Raw genomic sequence first — 21984 nt, forward strand, 5'->3', positions numbered from 1 at the left:
GTCTAGTCTATAGTCTAGTCTATAGTCTAGTCTATAGTCTAGTCTATAGTTTAGTCTATAGTCTAGTCTATAGTCTAGTCAATAGTCTAGTCTATAGTCTAGTCTATACTCTAGCCTAAAGTCTAGTCTATAGTCTAGTCTGCAGTCTAGTCTATATTCAAGTCTATAGTTTAGTATATAATCTAGTGTGTAGTCTATAGTTTAGTCTAAAAATTGTTTGTTACAAAATGATTTTTTTTTAATTTTGAAATTAATAAACTTTCATCGATGTTACTTTGTATCATTTTAATTACAAAGTAATTTATTTACCCGACTGTCTGGGTAGGAAAAATATAATTGATCGTGTAACAGGTTATTGGCAAGTTTAACCGGTAATAAGCGTTTATATTTAGAAATTGAAAAATTTTTATTGTATTTATCAACTATATATTACATTATTAAAAGAAGAAAAAAATACACTGACAAGTTTTATAATAGTTTAAAAAAAAAATTCGAAAAGTAATATTAATTAGGATTTAAAAAAAGTTAATAATTGTGTGAATTTTTAATGGAAAATGTTGCTTAAAATAATGTTTAGCAACATTTGTGTTGATTTTACATACTTATAAATAATTTGCCAAAAATTATTGTCAGCACTGTTAAGAAGTAGCTTTTAACGGTTTATAAATGATGCGGCAGCATTATCTATTCCTGATTTGTGTAATTTACTTGATTGCTATTCAAATTAAAAGTCTGTACAACTTTTTGTAAACAAGTCTTTTAAAAATAGCTTTTACATACAAAGATAATCTTTAAATCGCTATATCAAATTAATCGCTTAAATTGAGTCTAAATAAATTCCAAAACAATACATTCTAAAGCTCTTCTCTATCTCTCATTCTTACTCTTTCCCTCTTTGAAAGAATTAAACTAGTTTTCCTAGTAATGCATTAAATATTCCAAAAAATTAAATATAAACAGTTTTTTTCAGATTTTTTTTTTTAAAGTTCATTGATTTTATCTTCTACTTACTCCTACATGCAGACACGCAATTTGCATACAAATGTTTAATTAATTAAATTATTTCCGTTAAGGAAGTGTAAGTAAGTAAAAAAAATGCAAACTATATAAATTGTTCATTCTGAGTTAAACATAAAAAAATAACAAACAATAATTCTTATTTCATTCTTTCATACAAAATTGCAGTCACTATTTGTAAAAGAGGCATCAGGGGCGTGTAGAAATTGTTGTTAAATTTAACGGCTTTTAAATCGCTAAAGGCTAGACTATAGACTGGACTATAGAATAGACTATAGACTACGCTTTACACTAGACTAGACTATATATTAGTTTAAAGACTAGACTCGACTCGACTATAAACTAGACTGGACCATATACTAGACTTTAGACTAGACTATAGACTAGACTATAGACTAGACTATAGACTAGACTATAGACTAGACTATACACTAGACTATAGACTAGACTATAGACTAGACTATAGACTAGACTTTAGACTAGACTATAGACTAGACTATAGACTAGAATATAGACTAGAGTATAGACTAGACTATAGACTAGACTATAGACTAGACTATAGACAAGACTATAGACTAGACTATATACTAGACTATAGACTAGACTATAGACTAGACTATAGACTAGACTATAGACTAGACTATAGACTAGACTATAGACTAGACTATAGACTAGCCTATAGACTAGCCTATAGACTATACTATAGACTAGACTATAGACTAGCCTATAGACTAGACTATAGACTAGACTATAGACTAGACTATAGACTAGCCTATAGACTAGACTATAGACTAGCCTATAGACTAGCCTATAGACTGGACTATAGACCAGACTATTCACTAGACTAGAGACTAGACTATAGACTAGACTATAGACTAGCCTATAGACTAGCATATAGACTAGACTATAGACTAGACTATAGACTAGCCTATAGACTAGACTATAGACCAGACTATTCACTAGACTGGAGACTAGACTATTCACTAGACCATAGACTAGACTATAGAATATACTATAGACTAGACTAGAGACTACACTATTCACTAGACTGTAGACTAAATTATACACTAGACTAAAGACTACACAATAAACGTGAATTATAATATTTGTAATAAATCAATAAAAAACCGGTTGAGGTTATTTTTAGTTATTTCAGAATAAAATTTATAATCAGAACAATTAATTTATTTATTACCTTAAGTGTTTCTCGCAAAACATAGAAATGTATTAGATTTTGTTATAAGCAAATAATGTAATAAAAAAGTCATTATCAAAATAAAATAAAGTATTGCAAACAATAATTAATATTAAGACAAATAAATCAATTTAGTTGATAATGAAATCGAATCTAAAGACTAAAATAGAATTTATGATCAAATGAAAAAAAAAAACTTTCAAAAATTCTAGTATTAAAACAAAAGTGAGAGTAAACAAATTTTAAAGAATATAATAAATTTTGATTATTTAGCTAAAAAAAAAAAATAAAATAATAAAAATATTTTAAAAGGAAATATTAGTTCCTTTCTATAGAGATATAAAAAAAATTTTAAATTATTTATTGAATTAATTTGTTGCTTTAGATATAAATTATCATTGAACTCAAAATCACGTGATTAAACAAAATACTTTTCAATTTGTTTTCAAATATTTAAATAAACAATTTTTTTAACTGAAATTGTATACAAAAAAATATGGTGAATGCAATTGTTCAAATAAGTTGTAATAAACATTTATCTATCAGAAAAAAAAAAATTTGGTAGATAATATTTTTTTTTTAATATATTTTTATTATTTAAATTTTAAACAAATATATTTTGTTTATTAACTGTTTGCTACTACGCAATATTTAATGAAAATAAAAATGTGTTGTTTTGTTTTTTGGTTTATTTTTAAGATAAAACGTCATTGCAAGAGATCTCGAATATTTGTTTAATAATTTTGTTTGTAATTGTAAAATGCGTCATCGTTTATATTTAAAAAAATAGGGGGAAAAATAACCTTAAGGAAATTAAATTTTAATTAAGTTTTAGATAAACATTGTTTATTGAAAATACTTATAAAATATTTTTTTGTTTATAAACAATTTGCTAAATTTAAGTGTAAAAATAAATTTATTTAAAATACAATTCAAATTTATAATTGAATTTTGAAAAAAATGTATAAAAAAGATTGCAAAAATTAAATTAGTCTAAACACAAATAGATGTTGTGTACACAATTTTCAAATAACACTTAAGTTTCTCAAAACGTTGGTAACAGAAATCTAAAAAAACAGCGGTTTTTTATCTCTGACAATCAGAATTCTAAAGATTACAAAACATAACCTAGTAGGTAGATTGATAGGAACTAGGCCACTATCTGGCCTCTACATTAAATCCGCAGAAATACACCAAGGGCCTGTTGTGCGCTCCATTTCAGGAAAAAAGGTCTAGTCTATTGTCTAGTCAATAGTCTATAGTCTAGTCAATAGTCCAGTCTATAGTCTAGTCTATAGTATAGTCTATAGTATAGTCTATATTCTAGTCTATAGTCTAGTCTATAGCCTAGTCTATAGTCTCGTCTATTTTCTAGTCTATAGCCTAGTCTATAGTCTCGTCTATAGTCTATAGTCTAGTCTATAGTCTAGTCTATAGTCTAGTCTATAGTCTAGTCTATAGTCTAGTCTATAGTCTAGTCTATAGTCTAGTCTATAGTCTAGTCCATAGTCTAGTCTATAGTCTAGTCTTTAGTCTAGTCTATAGTCAAGTCTATAGTCTAGTCTATAGTCTAGTCTATAGTCTAGTCTATAGTCTAGTCTATAGTCTAGTCTATAGTCTAGTCTGTAGTCTAGTCTAAATGTAGACTATTGAATAACCTATTAACTAGATCAGCATATACTTGACTAGTCTATGGATTAGTGTGTAGTCTCATTTATAGTCTAATTTATTTCCTTTCTTATCGTACATATAACTAAGGTAATTTCAAGCAGAAGACTTTCCTCAATATGTCATATTTATTGATGGAATGTCCCAACAACTGAAACTATAAAAAAGTTTTTCTTTGAAATATATTTTTTTTCCAATTATTATTTCAATTTGCATTTTTGCTTACATATATATTTGTTGCATTGTTTTGTTGTTGTTTTATTTTTCATTTATTATTTCCATCAGAGATCAGTACAGTATATATTTTTTTCCAATTAACCGCTTTAAAGCAGTTTTCACCAGTTTTATCCGCGTTTAAAGAACCCTCTGGGAGGAGGCGAAATATAAAATCAACCAACAAACGAACAACAAACACACAAATGCCAAATGCTACATTCATTACAAATGGAAATAATAAAAACAAATTTTATGTCATTTTAACTGATAGTAGCAACAACAAATATGGAATATTAATTTGTTGATATTGAAGGTTTTCTTTCTACACATCTAAATAGAATAGAGATACATACATACATATGTATGTATGTATGTATTACAATAAATAGCAACAGCAATAATTAAATAAAAATTTTACTTTGTAAATTTTTGTAATAGCTGAGAAGCATTAAGCATAAAAAATGTCAAAATATTGTGAATATTTTAAATGATATTTTGTTTAAAAATTTATTCAATTGCAAACAGTTTAGACTATAAACTATTGTATGGATTAGACAAGACTATGGACTAGAGTATAGATTATATTATAGAGTAAACTATAAACTAAACGATAGATTAGACTATAGACAAGGCTATAAAATAGACAATAGACTAGACTATAGACTTGACTATAGAATAGACTATAGAATAGACTATAGACTAGACTATAGACTAGACTATAGACTAGACTATAGACTAGACTATAGACTAGACTATAGACTAGACTATAGACTAGACTATAGACTAGACTATAGACTAGACTATAGACTAGACTATAGACTAGACTATAGACTAGACTATAGACTAGACTATAGACTAGACTATAGACTAGACTATAGACTAGACTATAGACTAGACTATAGACTGGGCTATAGACTATACTATAGACTAGACTATAGACTAGATTATAGACTAGCCTATAGACTAGACCATAGACTAGACTATAGACTATAAACCATACTAAGGGAAGGGAAATTTACTACACTAAAGACTATACTAGATAGAATACCATACTATCGACTAGAATATATACGGGATTTTAGACTAGACTGTAAAATAGACTTGAGTATGGACGAGACTATATTTATGACTATAGACTTGACCATACTCTAGACCATAGAGTGGACTAGAGACTAGACTGTAGACTAGACTATAAGTAGATTGGGCTATAGACTAGACTATAGGCTGGACTTTAGATGAGACTATATAGCAAACTAAAGACTATATTATATGTTCGACTTTAAACTACAGTCTAATTTTATATAGTAGGCTTTAGTATATAGCCTATAGGTTTGACTTTATAGAGAATTTCGAACTAAATCCCCTAAAATTATACCTATTAAATTTCTCCGACAATTTCAAATCATATGACTGATATTATCATAATTTTTGCTAAAATTTCTTGTTAAAATAATTAAAATTAATCATAATAGTGATGATTGTTTAAAAATTTATTGATTTATTTATGAATCAAAATTCAACAAATTTGTTTATCAAATCAATCAATTCAGTTATAAACAAATTACTAAAATCATTGTATTTTTTTAATTTTACATTTCATTAGCACCTTCCTTATCTTAGAAAAAAAGCAGATTTTGAATAAATTTTTGAAGTTTTTTTTTTCATGTGATTGATTTTATTTTTATTTTAGAAACACCTTAACTTGAAAGGTGTTAATGTGTTAATAGTTTTAATCATTGTTTTTTTTTTGACTATAAATAGATATTAAAATAGAAAATATTTAAAATATTTCATAAAAATTTCCATTGAGAAAATTAGATTTGATAAATGAATTTGTTCTTTAAGAAATTTTAAAAAGAAATAGTTAAACATCTGATAGTAATGTTAGTTTAAGTTTTGAGTAAAGAACTGGTTTCAAAGATTAACTAAACAGTTCGTTAAACTTAGTTTATGTAAGCAAACATAAGAACAACAATTGTGAGCATTTTATTTTAAATATGTTTCTGCCTTTAATTTCTCCACTCTCCTACAACACAATTTATTATCTGCTCCTTTTTTTTTTGTAAATTGCATGCAATTTTTTTATTATTATTATTATTTGCTATTTTTAAGATTTATTTATTCACATTTAATCTAGTAGCATTTTGTTAAATATTTTCCATACTTTTTACAGACATTTTGCAATTATGTTTTTTCCCGTTACAGTTATATTACTGTTATCTATCCTCTGACTGTGTAAAAAAAGTTGTTTTTCCCGTTTTATATTTCTATATTGTTATTAAACTAAAATTACATTTATTCGGATCCGTTGTGTGCAATTTTATTGCATTTCGCCCGCTTAACAGGGCGGGTGTTGTTGGTTTCATTTGCTGGTTAGTTTTTATTTTCTTTTCTTTACTGCTGCCTTCAATTATTACTAATTGAAGTTTTCTTTATCAGTTATGGTGAGTTGTGTTATATTTTTTTGCTGCTGTTGTTGGTTGCTATAACAACTTATCATTATTAAAGTCACCGGGAATAACTTAAGCCAGAGTTATTTTTAGATTGTTTTTTTTTTTCTTTTGCTTACAATGAAAGGAAAATTATTCCATTGAATAAATTGTTTTTATAAGAATTTTCTGTATAACTGTTTTCTTTTGAGCACAAACGATTTTCTAGTCTATAGTCTAGTCCACAGTTTAATCTATAATCTGGCTTAATTTATAGTCTGGTCTGAAGTCTAATCTAGTTTTAAAGTCCAGTCTAGTTCAGTACGTACAGTCTAAAATGTAATATATGGTCAGGTTCTTGGCCAGACCTCCGCAGGGAAGGGGTTGTTTAGTAAGTCTTTAATATAGTATACAATCTAGTCTAGTCTATAGTGTAGTCTATAATCTAGTCTATAGAATAATCTATAGTGTAGTCTATAGTCTATAATCTAGTCTATAGTCTAGTCTATAATCTAGTCTATAGTCTAGTCTATAATCTAGTCTATAGTCTAATCTATAGTCTAGTCTATAGTCTAGTCTATAGTCTAGTCTATAGTCTAGTCTATAGTCTAGTCTATAGTCTAGTCTATAGTCTAGTCTATAGTCTAGTCTATAGTCTAGTCTATAATGTAGTCTATAGTCTACTCTATAGTCTAGTCCACAGTTTAATCTATAATCTGGCTTAATTTATAGTCTGGTCTGAAGTCTAATCTAGTTTTATAGTCCATTATAGTTCATAATCTAGTCTAGTTTATAGTCTAGCGTACAGTCTAAAATATTATATATGGTCAGGTCCTTGGCCAGACCTCCGCAGGGAAGGGGTTGTTTTGTAAGTCTTTAATATAGTATACAATCTAGTCTAGTCTATAGTCTAATCTATAGTCTAGTCTATAGTCTAGTCTATAGTCTAGTCTATAGTCTAGTCTATAGTCTAGTCTATAGTCTAGTCTATAGTCTAGTCTATAGTCTAGTCTATAGTCTAGTATATAGTCTAGTTCATAGTCTAGTCTATAATCTAGTCTATAATCTAGCCTACAGTCTAGCCTATAGTTTCTTCTATAGTCTAGTCTATAGAGTAGTCTATAGTCTAATCTATAGTCTAATTTATAGTCTAGTCTATAGTCTAGTCTATAGTCTAGTCTATAGTCTAATCTGTAGTCTAGTCTATAGTCTAGTCTATAGTCTTGTCTACAGTCTTGTCTACAGTCTTGTCTATAATCTAGTCTATAGTCTAGTCTATAGTCTAGTCTATGGTCTATTTTATAGTCTAGTCTATTGTCTAGTCTATAGTTTAGTGTTTAGTCTAGTCTATAGACTAGTCTACTCTATAGTTTAGTGTTTAGTCTAGTCTATTGTCTAGTATATAGTCTGGTGTAAAGTCTAGTCTATAGTATAGTCTATAGTAAAGTATATAGTCTAGTCTATAGAAAAGTCTATAATCTAGTCTATAATCTAGTCTATAGTCTAGTCTATAATCTAGCCTACAGTCTAGCCTATAGTTGTTTCTATAGTCTATAGAGTAGTCTATAATCTAGTCTATAATCTAGTCTATAGTCTAGTCTATAATCTAGTCTATAGTCTAGTCTATAATCTAGTCTACAGTCTAGCCTATAGTTTTTTCTATAGTCTATAGAGTAGTCTATAGTCTAGTCTATAGGCTAGTCTATAGTCTAGTCTATAATCTAGTCTATAATCTAGTTCTATTTTAAAGCCTAGATATTACAATTCATCGACAAAACTACTTTCCCGTATTATTTATGTCTTAACATAACATCTCTGCAACATATTAATGTTTGCCAAGTTTTTTTTGTATTATAAACCATAACCAGTCTTTCCTATTGCCATACAACCCTCCGCCTTAACCCCTGTGAAGCATTTAGCTCTCGTTTTGTTTACTTATATGTATCTAGTATTTGTTTTTGTGTTATTATTTCTTGTGCATACAAAAATACTTTCGCTCTCTTCTCTGCATGTTGATATTTATTTACATTATCTATTACACCAACAGTAAAACAACAACAACAAATACGAAAGTACTCAGTAATAACAGCAATCGTAAAAATAATGACAAAAACAATAATAAAAACCAATAACATTTGATGTCATTGTACTTTTACGGCAAGTATGTTGTGATGTGAATTGTGAGACTAAATTGTTTATTTTTATTTAATAATTTTTTTTATTATTAATAATTTTTTTTCATTGTTTTTGCGTAAACAAAACTTAAATTAAAATAAAACGCAACAAGTTTGTATAAGAAAAGAATTAAAATTTTTAAAACTACAAAAAAATAAAAGTAAAAAACTGAATAAATTATTAAAAATGCAAAAGAAAACTTGGAAAAATATAAAAATTTTTTCTGTTTTTTTTTTTTTTTTAATTAAATATATTTTATTTATCATTTGAACTTTATATGAAGTACCCTTAATTAAAAGCTTTTTTGAAGTTTTTGTTTTGTCACCAATTACTACAGCTACTACTGATGTTTATATTTAGCAAAATTAAGTTTTTTTTAGCTTTTTAAACAAACTGTTTAAATATTTAGAAATATGAAAATTGATAACACTAGGTCATGGGATTTATGCGGCTAATAAAAATATCATGTGAATTTTAAAAATAATTTAATCCTTTCCATATGTAGTAAAATATATATTTGAAATTAGATTAATTTTATAGGCATTAATCATAAAATTATGATGCGCGCATTAAGGCCGTAAATCTTTGGTAAATTTAAAAACAAATTTTGATAAGGATTGCTTTTAAGAACTTATCTCAGGAGGGGAGGAAATGTGGGAAATCCCTTGACTAGAGAATAAGTAAGAATATGGATAATACTAAAACATAAACTATGGACAAAATTATGAACTTTTAAAGGCAAGACTATTGATTAGACTACAGGCAAGATTATAAACTACTACAGAGAAGACTGTATACTAGACTATACTGTAGACTAGACTTTGGGCTAGATTATAAGCTAGGTTATGGATAGATTGGATAGGCTATATACTAGACTATAGACTAGGTTATAGACTAGACTATAGACTAGACATAGACTCGACTATAGACTAGACTAGATATAGGCTGGACTACATATTAGACTATAGATCAGACTATAAACTAGACTATAGATTAGACTATGCACTAGACTATAGACTAAACTAGACTATAGGCTTGACTATTGACTAGATTATACATAAACTATAGACTAAACTATAGACTAAACTATAGACTAAACTATAGACTAGACTATACACTAGACTATAAACTAGACTATATGCTAGCCTATATACTATATTATAGACTATACTATAGACTAGACTATAGATTAGACTATGGACTAGACTATAGACTAAACTAGACTATAGACTTGACTATATTACACATAGATTACACATAAACTATAAACTAAACTATAGACTAGACTATACACTAGACTATAAACTAGACTATAGGCTAGCCTATAGACTAGATTATAGACTAGACTATAGACTATACTATAGACTAGACTGTGAACTAGACTGTAGACTAGACTATAGACTAGACTACAGACTAGACTATAGACTAGAGTATACTATAGACTACACTATAGACTAGACTAGACTATAGACTAAACTATAGACTAGACTATAGACTAGACTATAGACTAGACTATAGACTAGACTATAGACTAAACTATAGACTAGACTATAGACTAGACTATAGACTAGACTATGGACTAGACTATAGACTAGACTATAGACTAGACTATAGACTAGACTATTTACTAGACTATAGACTAGACTATAGACTAGACTATAGACTAGACTATAGACTAGACTATAGACTAGACTATTGACTAGACTATAGACTAGACTATAGACTAGACTATTGACTAGACTATAGACCAGACTATAGACTAGACTATAGACTAGACTATAGACTAGACTATAGACTAGACTATAGACTAGACTATAGACTAGACTATAGACTAGACTATAGACTAGACTATAGACTAGACTATAGACTAGACTATAGACTAGACTATAGACTAGATTATAGACCAGACTTTAGACTAGACCATGAATATGGTCTAGACTATAGATTAGACTATAGACTAGACTATAGACTAGACTATGTACTAGACTATATACTAGACTATAGACTAGATTATAGACTAGATAATAGATCAGACTATAGACTAGACTAAAGATCAGACTATAAAAGAGACTATAGCTTACTATGGACTGGACTATAGACTAGATTATACATAAACTATACACTAGACTATAGGTCGGACTATAGACTAGACTAAAGATCAGACTATAAACTATACTATAGATTAGACTATGGACTAAACTAGATTATAGACTTGACTATAGATTAGATTATACATAAACTATAGACTAGACTATAGACTAGACTATACACTAGACTATAAACTAAACTATAGACTAGACTAAAGACTACACTATAGACTAGACTATACTATAGACAAGACTATAGACTACACTATAGACTAGACTAGACTATAGATTAGACAATATACTAGATTATAGACCAGATATATACTGTAAATATACAATTGTTTTTAATTCATTTGTTGTTATTAGAAACTTCTTAAAAATATTTGAAATATTTGATTTGAAATCCATATTGTTTATACCATTTTTTTCACTTAAGGAAATATTTAAACATCTAAAAAAAGGATTTTTTTAGTTAAAAATCCTTAAAATGTTTAGTTTACAGTGAGTTTATTTATACAGCATGTTGTTGTTTAAGTAATGTTATTAACACAAAGGAAGCGAAAATTATTGCAGCAAAATAACATAGAATGACAGCTTTCCTTAAACATTTTGTTTATTTAAATGTTGACGCAACATTGTTTTTTTTTTTTGCATGGTTTTCTATCTTCGTGTTCTTCTTCTGCATCTAACATAAATGTTATTGTCATTGCAGTTGTGATAACAACAACATCAATATTAATATAAATAAAGTTGTCTGCAATGACATGTAAATATTTGTTATTGTTGTTTTACTCACCTTGCCAGTCTTGTTAAAGCCATTTTTGTTTTTTTTTTCTTTCTTATTTTAGCAGCTATTTCTTTAATAATTATTAAATTAAATACTTGTTTATTGTTGTTAAAAAATAAATTATTTATTTTTAATTAATTAAAAAAACAACAAACTAAAAGGCAGTGTGTTTGCTTGTTAAATTAAATTTTTTTTAAGTTAAACTCTATTATTAAATTTGTTGCTCTTTGTGTTTGTTTGTTTATTTTCTTTTACATTTTATTTGTTTCTTATTTTTAAGGTGAAATTTCTTTTTAATTTGTTTATAAAACAGTTGTTGTTGCTTTTGTTTTTTTAAATTTGTCATAGATTTTATTAGAAGATTATTCTTTTTGTTGTTATTGTTGTTTTAAGATTTCTTTGTTTTTCGCACAAAACAACTGTGGAAGAGTCAGACTATAAAATTTAATTAACTTCTGTTTTTATTGTATAAATCACTAAATAAACAAAAGAAAACTTTAAAACTCAATAGATATTTTAACATTACAGAACAATAAAAACAAATAAAATAAAACAAAGTAAATGTTAGAAATTGGTCGATAACTTTCCGCCGCGTTTCAAAATTAAAAGACAAAATTGCACAAAGTTTCTGAGTAGACTGGCGTTTTTCAAGAGTTTAACTATTTACAGTTTGTTTTTGTTGATTTTGCTTTAGCTTAATGCCGGCCAGAGATGGCTAATTTAGTGCTAATGACAAATAAAAGTATTTTATTTAGTTCTTGTTAAGTTCAAGTTCAGTTCTAGTTCAGTTGTAGTTCAGTTCCAGTTCAGTTCTAATTCTGATCTAGTTCAGTTCTATTTCAGTTCTAGTTCAGTTCTAGTTCAGTTCTAGTTCAGTTCTAGTTTAGTTCTAGTTCAGTTCTAGTTCAGTTCTAGTTCAGTTCTAGTTCAGTTCTAGCTCAGTTCTAGTTCAGTTCTAGTTCAGTTCTAGTTCAGTTCTAGTTCAGTTCTAGTTCAGTTCTAGTTCAGTTCTAGTTCAGTTCTAGTTCAGTTCTAGTTCAGTTCTAGTTCAGTTCTAGTTTAATTCTAGTTTTATTCAAGTTCAGTTCTAGTTCAGTACTAGCTCAGTTCTAGTTCAGTCCTAGTTCAGTTTTAGTTCAGTACTAGTTCAGTTCTAGTTTAATTCTAGTTTTATTCTAGTTCAGTTCTATTTCAGTTCTAGTTCAGTTCTAGTTCAGTTCTAGTTAATTTCTAGTTCAGTTCTAGTTCAGTTTTAGTTCAGTTTTAGTTCAGTTCTAGTTCAGTTCTAGTTCAGTTCTAGTTCAGTTCTAGTTCAGTTCTAGTTCAGTTCTAGTTCAGTTCTAGTTCAGTTCTAGTTCAGTTCTAGTTCAGTTCTAGTTCAGTTCTAGTTCAGTTCTAGTTCAGTTCTAGTTCAGTTCTAGTTCAGTTCTAGTTCAGTTCTAGTTCAGTTCTAGTTCAGTTCTAGTTCAGTTCTAGTTCAGTTCTAGTTCAGTTCTAGTTCAGTTCTAGTTCAGTTCTAGTTCAGTTCTAGTTCAGCTCTAGTTCAGTTCTAGTTCAGATCTAGTTCAGTTCTAGTTCAATTCTAGTTCAGTTCTAGTTCATTTCTAGTCCAGTTCTAGTCCAGTTCTAGTTCAGTTCTAGTTCAGTTTTAGTTCAGTTCTAGATAATTTCTAGTCCAGTTCTAGTTCAGTTCTAGTTCAATTATAGTTGAATTCTACTTCAGTTCTAATTCAGTTCTAGAAACTTCATAATATGTTTTAACATTTTAAAATGCCAGTTACCCATACCTGATACCGGCTTATGTTGTACAAATTTATAGGGTTGTCAATACTTTTAATAATTGGCGTTTTGAAAGGCATGTGTTCGTGGGGATAATACACCATATAAACAGAGGGAACTATCTAAATAATAGGAAAATATAAAATAAGGCCAATATTTTTGAAAGATTAAGTCAAAATGTAAGTGATAAAGGATATTTAAAATCGTTATAATAACAAATATTTTAATATTTAAAACATATAGATTTGTGCTTTTTTAAGGGTTAAAGTTTTTGAAATATATATTTGTTATAAAACAAATAGATTGATAAAACAAATTGTTTAAAAATTTTTAAATTTTGTTTTTAACTTTCTAAACATTTATTTTCTTATCAGAAATCTAGCATTATGTGGTCTGAACAGGCAAAATATAAAAATCATTTTCTTCAAATGCAATTGCAGCACTTGAAACCTCAGCAAATAAATGAAATGGTTGATAAGGGTGAGAATTTGTATAGATATAATAAAGATAAATAAAATTTAATTTAAATTTTTAAAAGAAATCCTTAAATGCCGACAACATCGTTGTGGATATGGTCAACAAAAGCTGCTTACCAAAGGAGTTGGCATCTCCTGTAAAAGTGCTTTATATTTTGAAGATCGTGCTGAATTGGCCTATGGTTTTGAAACATTGCCCAAATTAATGCGTCAACTGGGCAGTGATGATTATTTGACCCAATGGAAGGCCATTAATTCTCTAGCAGAATATATAGAAAATCCTCTACATGCTCAAAGAGCTATAACACAATATGATATTGTAAGAAGGTAATGGGTTTCAATTGGAAATTTAAAAATTACCTATACCATTTAAGCTATTTTTCTTTCGCAGATGTCAAAATGTTTTCTTACGTATACGTTTGAAGTATCGGAAGGTCAAATATCGTGAGACTTCACGCTTGTTACATATATTTTGTAAGTAATAACTGTTTTTTATTCAATATTTTTTACTTTCTTAATGCAAATGTCATATCTTTGGTCGTATACTGATTACAAGTTATTTTAATAATCTCATAATATAAGTTATTTGAGTTTAGGCTATTGGCAACTCCAGTTTATATTCTCTCATCAACTGAGAGAATTTCTTATCTAGATTTTTTTCTCGTGCTCTTTTTTTGCATTTGTTTACAAAGAGTGTTGCCAATACAACTTAATAAAATCACTCCTAAAATGATTAATCTTAAAGAAAACCATTTTTTCTAGTTTTTACTAGTTCAATTCATGTTCATTTCTAGTTTAGTTCTAGTTCAGTTCTACTTAAGTTCTAGTTCAGTTCTAGTTCAGTTCTATCTCAGATCTAGTTCAGTTCTAGTTCAGTTCTATTTCAGTTGTAGTTCAGTTCTAATTCAGTCGTAGGTCAGTACTAGCTCAGTTTCAGTTCTAGTTCAGTTTTAGTTCAGTTCTAGTTCAGTTCTAGTTCAGTTCTAGTTCAGTTCTAGTTCAGTTCTAATTCAGTTCTAGTTCAGTTCTAGTTCAGTTCTAGTTCAGTTCTAGTTCAGTTCTAGTTCAGTTTTATTTCAGTTTCAGTTTCAGTTTAGTTCTAGTTCAGTTTAAGTTCAGTTCTAGTTCAGTTCCAGTTCAGTTCTAGTTCAGTTCTAGTTCAGTTCTAGTTCAGTTCTAGTTCAGTTCTAGTTCAGTTCTAGTTCAGTTCTAGTTCAGTTCTAGTTCAGTTCTAATTCAGTTCTAGTTCAGTTCTAGTTTAGTTCTAGTTCAGTTGTAGTTTAGTTCTAATTCAGTTGTAGTTCAGTTCTAGTTCAATTCTCGTTCAGTTCTAGTTCTGTTGTAGTTCATTTCTAATTCAGGTGTAGTTCACTTCTAGCACAGTTTAAGTTCAGTTTTAGTTCAGTTTTAGTTCAGTTCTAGTTCAGTTTTAGATCAGTTCTAGTTCAGTTCTCGTTCAGTTCTAGTTCTAGTTCAGTTCTAGTTCAGTTCTAGTTCAGTTCTAGTTCATTTCGAGTTCAGTTCTAGTTCAGTTCTAGTTCAGTTCTAGTTCAGTTCTAGTTCAGTTCTAGTTCAGTTCTAGTTCAGTTCTAGTTCAGTTCTAGTTCAGTTCTAGTTCAGTTCTAGTTCAGTTCTAGTTCAGTTCTAGTTCAGTTCTAGTTCAGTTCTAGTTCAGTTCTAGTTCAGTTCAGTTCGAGTTCAGTTCTAGTTCTGTTTTAGTTCTGTTCTAGTTCAGTTCTAGTTCCGTTCTATTTCAGTTCTGGTTCAGTTCTAGTTCAGTTCCACTTGTGTTGTAGTTCAATTCTTGTTCAGTTTAAGTTCAGTTTCAGTTGTGTTCTAGTTCAGTTCTAGTTCAATTTAGTTCAGTTAAAGCAAGATTTAATGAGCTTCTTATTGCCTTTATAGATTACATAGCTATGCATAGAAATGGCGCTAAGAAAATCTTGGAAAAGCATTCTTTACTTGATCAGTTCTATGCGATAATAAGAGAACGTAAAAAACATCTAGAGATTTTATCGAAAATCTTACCATTTCTTAGTCAAGATATTGAAAATTGCCTTTTACTAATCGATGATTATAAAGTTTACGATAAACTCTGTGATATTTGGCAACGAGATCCATGCATTTCCTATTATCCCGCAGATTTGTGGCTGCATTTATCACATATTATAGAGCAGACGCCTCAACAAGCTATTCAAAGGGATTTCTTTGATATTTTTTACCAACGCATAAAAGGTCGACTGTTCCAATATCATTTATGGAATATGAAATGTTTTGCCTTACTTTTACGCTGTCCCGAAGGTCAACAACGTTTTCTGCAAGTAGATGGTGTGAAATTGTTATATGCGATATTAAGCGACCAGCAGCAATGTTTGGATTGCTATGAAAATGTTGTATTTGCCCTTATGAATGGTTTATTTACTAATGCGGTTCTCTGGAGATGTAGGGAATTTACTGATTTACCTTTAATATTAATTAAATTAGCAAAAGATGTAGAGAAATCGAAACAGCAATTGTTTTGTTTACAGGTGAGGAAAATAAGTGTTTTTATAAACCTTAAATATTATTGTATTTTTTTCTGATAAATCCTTAGACCTTACGCGAATTAGGGGTTATGCCGGTTATTAAACGTTTTATTAAAACCAATTGTTTAGAAGATATCAAAAATTTAAATTGCAAATCATCACTAAATGAGCAGCAACGTTTGGAAATAGTTTATTGGTTGGAAAGAGAAATTTTTCATATCAGTAATTTGAGAAAGGAGCCGTTAGTTACAAATGAATTTTAAAATTTCTCAAAAATCTGTTTAGTAATAAAAAAATTTTGTTTTGCTAAATTCTCAACAAAAATAATTAGAACTGAACTAGAACTGAACTAGAACTAAACTAGAACTAAACGAGAACTAAACTAGAACTAAACTAGAACTAAACTAGAATTAAACTAAAACTAAACTAAAACTAAACTAGAACTAAACAAGAACTGATTTTAAAGTGAACTAGAACTAGACTAGAACTAAATTCAAACTAAACTAGAACTGAACTAGAACTAAATTAGAACTAAACTAGAACTGAATTAGAACTGAACTAGAGCTGAACTAGAGCTGAACTAGAACTGAACTAGAACTGAACTAGAACTGAACTAGAACTGAACTAGAACTGAACTAGAACTGAACTAGAACTGAACTAGAACTGAACTAGAACTGAACTAGAACTGAACTAGAACTGAACTAGAACTGAACTAGAACTGAACTAGAACTGAACTAGAACTGAACTAGAACTGAACTAGAACTGAACTAGAACTGAACTAGACCTGAACTAGAACTAAACTAGAACTGAACTAAAACTAAACTAGAACTGAACTAGAACTGAAGTAGAACTGAACTAGAACTGAACTAGAACTGAACTAGAACTGAACTAGAACTGAACTAGAACTGAACTAGAACTGAACTAGAACTGTAGTAGAACTGAAGTAGAACTAAACTAGAACTGAACTAGACCTGAACTAGAACTAAACTAGTACTGAACTAAAACTAAACTAGAACTGAACTAAAACTGAAGTAGAACTGAACTAGAACTGAACTAGACCTAGTACTGAACTAGAACTGTAGTAGAACTGAACTAGAACTAAACTAGAACTGAACTAGAACTAGAACTGAACTAGAACTGAACTAGAACTGAACTAGAACTGAACTAGAACTGAACTAGAACTGAACTAGAACTGAACTAGAACTGAACTAGAACTGAACTAGAACTGAACTAGAACTGAACTAGAACTGAACTAGAACTGAACTAGAACTGAACTAGAACTGAACTAAAACTGAACTAGAACTGAACTAGAACTGAACTAGAACTGAACTAGAACTGAACTAGAACTGAACGAGAACTGAACGAGAACTGAACTAGAACTGAACCAGAACTGAACTAGAACTGAACTAGAACTGAAATAGAACTGAACTAGAACTGAACTAGAACGGAACTAGAACTGAACTAGAACTGAACCAGAACTGAACTAGAACTGAACTAGAACTGAACTAGAACTGAACTAGAACTGAACTAGAACTGAACTAGAACTGAACTAGAACTGAACTAGAACTGAACTAGAACTGAACTAGAACTGAACTAGAACTGAACTAGAACTGAACTAGAACTGAACTAGAACTGAACTAGAACTGAACTAGAACTGAACTAGAACTGAACTAGAACTGAACTAGAACTGAACTAGAACTGAACTAGAACTGAACTAGAACTCAACTAGAACTGAACTAGAACTGAACTAGAATTGAACTAGAACTGAACTGGAACTGAACTAGAACTGAACTAGAACTGAACTAGAACTGAACTAGAAATGAACTAGAAATGAACTAGAACTGAACTAGAACTGAACTAGAACTGAACTAGAACTGAACTAGAACTGAACTAGAACTGAACTAGAACTGAACTAGAACTGAACTTGAACTGAACTAGAGCTGAACTAGAAGTGAACTAGAACTGAACGAGAACTGAATTAGAACTGAACTAGAACTGTAGTAGAACTGAACTAGAACTGAACTAGAACTGAACTAGAACTGAACTAGAACTGAATTACAACTGAACTATAACTGAACTACAACTGAACTACAACTAAACTACAACTAAACTAGAACTAAACTAGAACTAAACTAGAACTAAACTAGAACTAAACTAGAACTAAACTAAACTAGAACTAAACTAGAACTGAACTAGAACTGAACTTGAACTGAACTAGAACTGAACTCGAACTGAACTAGAACTGAACTAGAACTGAACTAGAACTAAAGTAGAACTGAACTATAACTGAACTAGAACTGAACTAGAACTGAACTATAACTGAACTAGAACTGAACTAGAACTGAACTAGAACTGATCTAGAACTGAACTAGAACTGAACTAGAACTGAACTAGAACTACAACTGAACTACAACTGAACTACAACTGAACTAGAACTGAACTAGAACTACACTAGAACTAAACTAGAACTGAACTAGAACTGAACTGGAAACCAAAAAAAGTTGTCCATTTAAAGTGTTTTTGTTTATTACAACAAAAATATCGTTTATTAGTCAATCATTAGAAAAAGTCTCTTAATACATTTGTTTTAATGCCATTTCCATATATAAGATCACTTGTTGGTAATTCATTACCACCATTCTCAATATTTATACTAAAAATTTAAAAACAAAAAAAAAAAAGGAAATATATTAAATAAAAAATTATATATTCACGAATTTTACTTACTCATATCGACTTTCCTTAATCTCACGCCTAATCTCATTGAATATTTCGTTAATTTTCATTGTTTGAGCATAATCGCGAAATTTTCGTGAAAATACCTCTAAAAATGGACTTTCTAAATAATTGTCTTCATATTCATGGGCAAAAAGTGTTTGCGACAAACCATAAGATAATGTACTTCCTAAATAAGTTTTCTTTTTACGTTCTATTATCATATGAGTAATATCGTCCAATTTATCATCATCTATATCACGAATATCTAAAAGTTTTTGAATGATCAATAATCGCTTAACATTTGTTAGGGTGAGATTTGTTTTGATTTTCGTAAGAATTTCAGATTCCAAAAGAACATATATTTTATCTGACGTTTGTATAAATTGTCCATAGGGACATTGATTGTCCAAAATTATAAGGCATATATAATTGAATAATTCAAAATTTATAACGCTTACTGAAATTCGAAAAAAATAAGATTTATTAAGATAAATTGAAAATATCAATTCACTCGCGAATTTCAAACTTACGCTGCTCAACAACACTGAGTAATGACTTCTCTGTCAAATGATTAAATATCTGAACTTTATTTTGTTGACTTTCCATTGCCTCCTTTAAAATGTTGACCTGTCTATCGTAATTCGATACCCAATTAAATATAAACGTATTGCAATCGCAATTTATTGTAATTATTTCACTTTCATTTTTATCAAAATATTCTAATGACATTTCGTAAATGTTTTCGGTTTGCAAACGATCGAGCAATCGATCTTCTAATAAATTATCGCTGCTTATATTTGATGAACAAAGCATTTGGATGAACTTTAACAAATGAACATATGAAAACAAATTTATTAATCTCTTACTCATGCAAAAAAAAGCTTTTTTCCATTGTATCCAGTGTTTGTTTTTGTAAACATGAAATTAGGGAAATTTCCCTCTATTTGGGGATCGTATGAAGGTAATTTTTAATAATTCATAAAGTTTTTCAATATAATTTTCTTTGTAGATATTAAATAGAACTCAGATATAGTTGTTGAATTGAAAAAGCTTTTTAGAGAGAAGTTAGTTTTCTAATCAGACATACATTTAGATATATCGGAAAAATCCCAAATTATTAATTTCTTATGGCAACCCCTTATTAACAGATAACATTTAAAAGCTCTTTCTTATTGTTTAAAAGCCAAAGTGTTGCCAGCTATATTTCGCAACAGTAAACTACTTAGTGGCATCTCTATGATTTGCAATATTAAAGCTTTTAATAATCATAACTTTTGTATTTGTACAAAGCTCTTGTTTAACATTAAGCTGTAATGTTTTAATATAACAGTTAGGGTTCTACAGTTGAAACGAAAAGTCGAGTGCAAAACATTTAGTTAAAAGTCGACTATTCGACTTTTTTTTCCTTTAATTAAAAGTCGACTTTTAGACTTTCCGACCTTTAGTATTTTATAAATAGTCGACTTTTTCCGACTCTTCGAGTTTTTCCGACCTTTCGACTTTTATCGACTTTTCGATTTGATATTTTTAGGGTTCTATAGTTGAAACGAAAAGTCGACATTTCGACATTTTGCATTTAGTTAAGTCAGTCGACTATTTTGCTTTAATTAAAAGTCGACTTTTAGACTTTTCGACTTTTAGTATTTTATAAATAGTCGACTTTTTGCGACTCTTCGAGTTTTTCCGATCTTTCGAATTTTTGACTATTTGCGGTTTATTTGGACTTTTTTTCGACATGTTTTCGGTTTTTTTCCGACTAGTTTAGAGTTTTTGACTTTTTTCCACTTTTTTTTTAAGTTTTCGACTATTTTTGACTTTTTTTCTACTATTTTCAAGTTTTATACTTTTTTCGACTTTTTCCGAATTTTCGACTTTTTGACTATTCTTTGACTGATAGTTTCGACTATTTTTTGACTGTTTTCGGATTTCTCCGAATATTTTAGAGTTTTTGTCTTTATTCCACTTTTTTTAAAATGTTCGACTATTTTTGACTTTTTATCTACCTTTTTGAGTTTTTTCAACTTTTTATGATTTTTAGACTTTTTTCCGACCTTTCGACTTTTATCGACTTTTGGATTTGATTTTTTCGACTTTTTGGCTATTTTGGGATTCTTTGGACTTTTTTCGTCTATTTTTTGACTGATTTCGACTTTTTGACTATTTGCGGATTTTTTGAACTTTGTTCGACTATTTCTTGACTAATTTCGATATTTTTTCGACTATTTTTTTACTGTTTTCGGATTTTTTTAGACTATTTTAGAGTTTTTTACTTCTTTCCACTTTTTTCAAAATCTTCGACTATTTTTGTCTTTTTTTTCTACTATTTCCGACTTTTCGACTTTTTCCGAATTTTTAACTTTTTGACTATTTTCGAATTCTTTGGACTTTTTTCGACTATTTTTTGACTGATTTCGACGTTTTTCGACTATTTTTTGACTGTTCTTGGGTTTCTCCTACTATTTTACAGTTTTTGACTTTTTCCAATTTTTTTTTAAATTTTCGACTATTTTTGACTTTTCTTCTATTTTTTCGAGTTTTCGACTATTTTTTGACTGTTTTCGGGTTTTTTCCGACTATTTTTGAGATTTTTACTTTTTCCACTTTTTTTTAAATTTTCGACTATTTTTGACTTTTTTTCTACTATTTTCGAGTTTTCGATTTTTTTCGACTTGTTTCGACTTTTTCGACCTTTCCGAATTGTCGAGTTTTTGATTTTTTTCGACTTTTACTTAGACTTTTTCTTAGACGATAGTCGAGTTATCGACTTTTTTGGAACAAAATAGTCGACTTCGACTTTTTCCGACTTTTCGAGTTTTTGACTTTTTTCCACTTTTTTTTTTAAATTTTCGACTATTTTTGACATTTTTTCTAATATTTTCAAGTTTTAGATTTTTGACTTTTTTCTACTATTT

General features: G+C 29.0%; 3 protein-coding genes across 5 annotated transcripts in view; 1 reads left to right on the top strand and 2 right to left on the bottom strand.

Moving 5' to 3' along the window:
• Window positions 1-12289, bottom strand: part of LOC111687526 (ERI1 exoribonuclease 2-like) — a 19557-nt gene extending 7268 nt beyond the window's left edge. The window contains exon 1 of the mRNA XM_046954256.1: window positions 11584-12289. Coding sequence (XP_046810212.1) covers window positions 11584-11606 — 23 coding nt within the window. The 5' untranslated portion in view covers window positions 11607-12289. The remainder of the gene's footprint in view (window positions 1-11583) is intronic.
• The window catches only part of LOC111679409, a 28937-nt gene extending 12266 nt beyond the window's left edge, over window positions 1-16671 (top strand). The window contains exons 1-6 of one of the 3 annotated variants that reach the window (XM_046954257.1): window positions 6437-6540; window positions 13728-13833; window positions 13892-14156; window positions 14221-14303; window positions 15735-16357; window positions 16423-16671. In XM_046954257.1, coding sequence (XP_046810213.1) covers window positions 6538-6540; window positions 13728-13833; window positions 13892-14156; window positions 14221-14303; window positions 15735-16357; window positions 16423-16617 — 1275 coding nt within the window. In that variant the 5' untranslated portion in view covers window positions 6437-6537 and the 3' untranslated portion in view covers window positions 16618-16671. Of the gene's footprint in view, window positions 1-6436; window positions 6541-13482; window positions 13533-13727; window positions 13834-13891; window positions 14157-14220; window positions 14304-15734; window positions 16358-16422 lie in introns of those variants that run through there. The other 2 variants (XM_046954259.1, XM_046954258.1) reach the window with 2 other exon arrangements.
• Window positions 16672-18858: 2187 nt separating this feature from the next.
• Window positions 18859-19920, bottom strand: LOC111679420. Its single transcript, XM_023440995.2, has 3 exons — window positions 19603-19920; window positions 19082-19529; window positions 18859-19007 (listed from the first exon to the last, which is right to left on the bottom strand). Exons 1-3 carry the CDS (start codon window positions 19883-19885, stop codon window positions 18914-18916), a joined length of 825 nt encoding a protein of 274 aa, XP_023296763.2. The 5' UTR covers window positions 19886-19920; the 3' UTR covers window positions 18859-18913.
• Between the last annotated feature and the right edge of the window lie 2064 nt (window positions 19921-21984).

The sequence above is a fragment of the Lucilia cuprina genome, chromosome 6 (genome assembly GCF_022045245.1).
Source record: "Lucilia cuprina isolate Lc7/37 chromosome 6, ASM2204524v1, whole genome shotgun sequence".
NCBI lineage: Eukaryota > Metazoa > Arthropoda > Insecta > Diptera > Calliphoridae > Lucilia > Lucilia cuprina.

What these genes read in the sequence shown, in the direction of transcription:
- LOC111679420 (XM_023440995.2), bottom strand. Translation starts at nt 19,885, where the DNA reads ATGCTTTGTTCATCAAATATAAGCAGCGATAATTTATTAGAAGATCGA. An exon ending in ACTCAGTGTTGTTGAGCAGC is followed by an intron (nt 19,530 to 19,602) that starts GTAAGTTTGAAA and finishes TTCGAATTTCAG; the next exon opens with TAAGCGTTATAAATTTTGAA. An exon ending in ATTAAGGAAAGTCGATATGA is followed by an intron (nt 19,008 to 19,081) that starts GTAAGTAAAATT and finishes TTAAATTTTTAG; the next exon opens with TATAAATATTGAGAATGGTG.